This window comes from Hipposideros armiger, unplaced genomic scaffold (genome assembly GCF_001890085.2).
Source record: "Hipposideros armiger isolate ML-2016 unplaced genomic scaffold, ASM189008v1 scaffold_330, whole genome shotgun sequence".
Lineage (NCBI taxonomy): Eukaryota > Metazoa > Chordata > Mammalia > Chiroptera > Hipposideridae > Hipposideros > Hipposideros armiger.
The window spans coordinates 1,640,496-1,646,737 of record NW_017731680.1 but is presented as its reverse complement, the minus strand read 5'-3'; the positions used below and the strand labels follow the sequence as shown (position 1 = coordinate 1,646,737).

At 42.4% G+C, this 6,242-nt stretch overlaps 1 protein-coding gene across 1 annotated transcript in view; it reads left to right on the top strand.

Annotated features, from left to right (window-relative positions):
* APLP2 (amyloid beta precursor like protein 2) overlaps nt 1-6,242 on the top strand; it is a 102,758-nt gene that overhangs the window by 94,502 nt on the left and 2,014 nt on the right. Inside the window, exons 11-15 of the mRNA XM_019660791.1 lie at nt 574-726; nt 2,309-2,344; nt 5,246-5,331; nt 6,043-6,128; nt 6,197-6,218. Coding sequence (XP_019516336.1) covers nt 574-726; nt 2,309-2,344; nt 5,246-5,331; nt 6,043-6,128; nt 6,197-6,218 — 383 coding nt within the window. The remainder of the gene's footprint in view (nt 1-573; nt 727-2,308; nt 2,345-5,245; nt 5,332-6,042; nt 6,129-6,196; nt 6,219-6,242) is intronic.

Below are 6,242 nucleotides of genomic sequence, written 5' to 3'. Positions count from 1 at the left end.
GGTTCAGAATAAGGTGAACAGGATATGCTGTGGGTCAGATGGGAGAGTAAGGGGAAGACGAACATCAAGGATAAGGCCCAGGTTTTCATTGTGAGCAACAGAGTGGATGGTGGGGCCAAGTTTTACTGAGGTAAAGCATTCCCTTTACACATGTTAAATAGAAATTACTGTTGGACATGAAGTGGAGGTGTAAGGTAGGCTAGTAGATTGATGAGCCGTAGGTTGGGCAGCAGGTGCAAGATACAGGTTTGGGAGTCATATATGGGTGGTATTTAAAACTGCCATTAGATGAAATGACTTAAACAGAGTGAGTCTATAGAGAAGAAAGGGTTACCCAGGTTGGAGCCCTGGAGTTCCCAGGGCTGGGGTTTTGCAGTGCCACAGAATTGGGGAAGGTATTTGAGGTAGGAGGGGAGGGAGTCGTGGATTGTGTCATGAGCTGGAGAGATGCTCCCCTCGGCAGATCTCTCAGTCTGTAATGACATGAATTAGCCTTGTTCAGACTGTTGGTCTTGTGCCTAGTAACTAGATCTTTCTGAAAACCGGGTTCCCTGCCATGTTTGTCTTGGTCAGATGAGCTACTTCAAGAACAACGTGCAGACATGGACCAGTTCACGTCCTCTATCTCAGAGACCCCTGTGGACGTCCGGGTGAGCTCTGAAGAGAGTGATGAGATCCCACCATTCCACCCATTCCATCCCTTCCCGTCCTTACCTGAGAATGAAGGTGTGTATGAACGACAGTACAACTTCTTGGCAGTGGGGGGTAAGTGGGGAGAAGAATGCAATTAGAAAACTGAAGTCAGATATTTGAACCTGCGTTGTGTCGGGGAGGCCATGTTCCTCATGAAGGCCAGGCAGAGAAAGGGAGACTCAATTCGCTGAGCACCTACTCTGTGCAGGCACCTTGTTGGGTGCTTTCAGATAGTTGGTTTCAGTATCACCATGAGGTTAATAATATTTCTCCCATTTTATAGATGGTTTGCTTAAAAATCACTGATTTTCCTGGTCCCATCAGCTGCCTCCAGTGTGTGTAATGCCTTACATGTGAAAGTCATTTTGCAGTTTAAATAGCACTTTCATATTATATTATGTCATTATCTTTTCATAACAACCTTGGGAGGTAGGTAATGGAGAGGCTACAGGGGTGACATGACTTCCTCAAGGTGACACCTCTGGTATATGAGGTGGGGATAAGAAGCCATTTCTTCTCCCAGCCAGGCATGCTTTCTTTTAGTCCCTTGCTCGTTCTTGATGTCTGGAGGGATCTGTAAAAGCTTCTGCACCAGATACAAACAAGCTGCTGAGACCGGTGCCCTGAGACCAGGGTGTGGAATCAGATTCTATTTATTTGTCTACTGCTGTTGCTGCTGATGGTGGGGATGGAAGAAATAGTGGCCACAGCTATGCCAGCTTTAGCTAAGCATCGTTCATGGATGCTCTCATTTAATCCTCTACTGGAGTATTCCTATTTGGGGGTTCCCAGATGTAAAGAGGTGAAGTGTCTGCCCACAGTCATGTAGCCTATAGGTGGAGAGTAAGGGTTTGAACACAAGCTGATTTCATCCTGCAGTCCTAGGTAGTCCCTCACCACTGAGCAGATAGAGTAGTGCTGGACGGAGGCCTGAGAAAGGCACCGGGTGGGGAGGAGGGGGCAGCCAGCTTAGGCTTCAGACCTTTACTGCCTTCTAAACTATTGGGTTGTCGAAAAAGTCATGACGTGTTTTTTCTACGTTTTTCGTTGCAAAAATGCGTCATGACTTTCCCGACTACCCAATAGGTCTCTCAGACATACCAACTCAGTACAGTTGCCCCTGCAATAATATAACAGAATCTGAGAAAGGAGCTGGATAAACAAAGAGGCACCGCGGTGTTCCTAAAACCTGCTCTTCCGTGGGGGCTGTACAGTCAGTGGCGCGCCCACACAGCTTATTTGGGGCGGGGGCATTTGGACCTATCTGAACTAGGACTTGTCTCCTTTTCAGAAAATCACAGTCGATACTAACTTCTGGTTTGGTTGTTTTCTAAGAAAAAGAACTTTGTGTGCTAAGTTTAATAATTTGGGAATCTCACAAAACTTCCCCCAAAAGACCCAAGATGGACCTACTTCTTTCTCTCCTACCTTCCAGTCATTTGCTGTAGTTCTTACTGCTGGCTTGTTTATGGAATATTTCAGGCATGGTTTTCATGGAAGAATACTTTGTGTTCACATTATGGAGAAATTCTAAGATAGGACATTTGAAAGAAGCCATTTTCTTCCTTAATCTCCTTTTGTGCTATTTTGTTTTTATTGTTTTCCTTTCCGCTAGACACCCAGCCGGAGTTGTACCACCCAATGAAAAAAGGTTGGTTTGTCAGAGATGTTCCCTTAAAGACCGTCATTCCTGTCACTTCCCTAGTGTGTCAGAAGTCTCATGTTCTGTTTCATAACATCACCGATTTTTCCACCTCATTTCTTCAGACATGGCTGTGTGTGGAGCCCTATCTTCAGCTCCTCACATCCAATGTCCGTGGTATTGGTTACATAGTGGCCATCCTGAGTTTTCCTTCTGGGTGTCCAGAAAATACCAGAGTAACCAAAATAGATTTTTCATAAATTCTTTTAACTTGGGTAGACTTTTAAAAGTATATCCAATTTAAACAGGTTGGTTGAAAATTGCTAGTATATAAACAAATATGCTTAATTTACAGTCAGGTAGAGAGTCATTTTCTTTTGCTTCTTTTTTTCTCTGCTGCTTCCACTTACATCTTTTCCCTTTTTAGCTGTCCCTTGCCCTTTGTCTGTGCCCAGCTGTCTGTTGCCAGTTGTCTCATGTCCCCTGAATTACAGCATTAATCAAAGCATATTAGATGATGGATGAAACAGGTGGAGACAATTGAACTCTTGGTGTAGTGAGTCTCCAATTTTCAGAAAAATTTAACATTATGTAAGCACTGTGCTGAATGTTTTGTATACTTGATCTCATTTAATCCTGATACTACTACTGTAGGTAGTATTTTTAGCTCTCCTATAGATTGAGCAGGTGAAGAAGTCTTACAGATTACAGGATTTGCTTCAAGTCATGAGTTTAAGAGGTGGAGGAACCAGAATTTGAACCCAGCTCCGTCTGTCTTTAAAGCCCATGCTGTTTCTGTTACATAAAATGCCATTGTTGGCTGCTGAATTTCCCCAGGTTGTTGGATAGTCCACAATTGCTAGAGTCACTGAGTCAGGTGAAATGTTTTGTGTCCTTAGTGTGTATGCTACGAGCCTGCTCTTTTGGCTTTGGCAGATGGATTGTGGATGGACTGTGTACGGTTCCCTGGGTGAGAATGTGGTGGTGGTTCATGCCACAGCTTGTTCTCAGAACGTAAGAATGCGATTTAAATCTTCTAAAAATCGCTTCTATGTAAATGCTTTATTTTATTCTCCTGGGATATGCCTCTTCATTAGTGTGTTAACATGCCTCTGAACAACACATCTTAAGATGTTTTTAGATCAACATGAATTTTCTAGAAGGTTAACTGGCTTTCGCCCTCATACATCAACTATTATTAGTTAGAATAATTTAAATATTAACTTTGGTCTCTTAAAGGTGCTTGTTTATGCATTTTAGAAAACCAAAATGATTTTGGTCAGTATTTGAGAAACACGTGGGTTATACTACCAAAAAAGTATTTGACTAGCTTAGACTAAGTAGGACTTTAAATTAGTGGGCTCAGTGCCATATTATTTTTCAAGTAGGATCCTGCCCTTGTGACCTTTATAATTTGAGGAAGAGATCCTGAGAAAAAGTGATGGACAGAGCTCAGAATTGATGGACAGAGCTCAGAATTAGAGTTAATTGGGCTTGAGCATGAGCATCCCTGCTGAGACAGCACCGTTCCCCTTTTTCAAACAGTTCAAGTGCAGTGTTGCTGTTTCATTGTCATTTTGATACTACAAAAGCCAGCCCTGGTTTAACTTACCCTAGAATTAAATGGTGAAATTATTCTTTAAAATGAAAGTTTTAGAAAAAATTGCACCATTTTTGGCCGCATTTTAATGAGTTACTATTGCATTAGCTGGCCTGCAAGTTCAACTGCAGTAGCTGTTATGAATTGCTCCGTCATGAACGAGCCTAGTTGTGAGCTGGGAAGCTTTGTGTGCCTGGCCCAGTGTTGTCGCCTGCCTTTGGCAAGCACAGGGACAGCAGTACTTTGCATATACTCTTGTTTGAATGTTACGCACTTGCAGGTGGTCACCTTAGAATGCCGAGTATGCTGTCAGGTTGAGCTATTTATAAAGGTATTAATCATAGATGTTTATATAGACCTGTATATGTTATTATTAATAAGAAACTCATAGGATAGCTAGAAATCACATGCTTTGGAGCTAAAAATAAAGAGGATTGCTCCTCACTTTTCCTCTTGCTGGCTTTAGTCACACTGCACCTTTAGACACTGTCATTTGGAATGCCACGCACAAGTGACGTTGGCTCAGGCCATGTCTGACCTTGACAAGAAGAGTGTTGCTATTCTCGCTCTATTTATAGAAAGGTACCTTCCACCCTGGTGTTAGGATTCTGCCTGTTTATGAAATGCCTCCTTCCTGTTTATTTGCTAATAACCATCAAGGATGTGACTGTCTATAATCTTGGCCCTGAGAGGATCACAGGAGAAAATCAATAATTACAGAGATTTTAAGTGCTATATAACCTGGAATTATCTCCCAAGAGGAGATACAGCTTGAAGGACAAATAGAAAGGTTTTAAGGTCAGGGAGGGTATTTCAGGCAGAAAGAATTGCCTGTGGGATACAATATGATGCTAGAGGCAAACATGCAAATTCATTTCTGGTATGACAAATGTTCCATTCAGAGGGAACCCTAGGTGTTGAAGGAGCAAGTTGTGGGATAATAGTAGGAGGTGCTTGGTAATGTCACATAGGGCGTTCCATGTGTTCCATGCAAGAATGCCTTTGGACTCAGCTTCTGTTTCTCTTACAGTAAACAATCTCTTCTAAAGGCTTGTATTCCATCTTTTCAAGTTGGATACAAGTAAGCACTCTCTCTTCATTATTCCCATTGGCTCTCTGAAAATTGCCTGTTTCATTCATCCTTATAGAGCACAGTGTGTCCTCAAAAATGGGAACCAAGTAGCTTATCGAGCCACAAGGGGAGGCATTCAGCGGGGGCTCCCTGCCCTCAGGAGGGTGTTGGCTGCTTCTGTGAGAAGCAGGAGCTCAGCCCGTCCTGGGAAACTCAGCTGTGATCTCTCTCCACACAGGCTCTGGAGTAGGTGAGCAGGATGGAGGACTGATAGGTGCTGAGGAAAAAGTGATTAACAGTAAGAATAAAGTGGATGAAAATATGGTGAGCCATTTCTCTCTTCTGCCCTGCCCTATTTTAATTCTGAGAATAATTAAAGTAAATGATATTGTTTTAGATTCTTTCCAGATAAAGCACCATGTGTTTGTTTTCTATATGGTAGAAAACGGGTGGGCCCAGCTGCTTCCACGGGTTTGCTGTATTGTTTAGTGTCTGGGTATGAGAAGGAATAAAGAATTATTTTTCAGTAGCTCATTCCCTTGCTATACCGTGGGAAAATAAATTTGCAACTGAAGAGATGACTAAAATATCAGAGGCCATTTTCAAGTGAGTAGAGATTTCATAATGAAAATGGAGTAGAGCTAGGTTTGGGCCTTATACTACTGCCTTAGGTTTATACCGCCCATTAATTATTCTTCTAGCATTTTCTGTTTTTTATACTTCTGGATTATCCTTAACTGAGTTTGATATTTCAACCTGGAAATCTGTCCTGAGAGATCTCTCCACAACAGTTTTCTAAGGGAAAATGAAGGTGAAGGCCCTTGAAGGAACAACTTCTGTATAATAACCTTGCAGTCACACTTGGTCCTTCATGTAGGGGGTTGGTGAATGGATTTAGATGAATGTGACAGAACTGATTGGTTAGTGCATTGCCATCAGATATCATCTGCTTCCCTCTTCCAAATAGTAAATGGAGTAATACTTACACAAAATTTCCCCTTTTTCCCAGATACTGACATTCTCATACTGTTTCAGGTCATTGATGAGACGCTGGATGTTAAGGAAATGATTTTCAATTCTGAGAGAGTTGGAGGCCTTGAGGAAGAGCCGGTATGTGTTTAGCTCCAGAACCTAACGCCAGGTTTTATGTCCATCTCAGCTGTTCCTCTTTCCTGCCTTCTCATTCAAGTAGAAAACGGGACAGATGCTTGGTGTCTTAGGTTATCAAGGGCCCT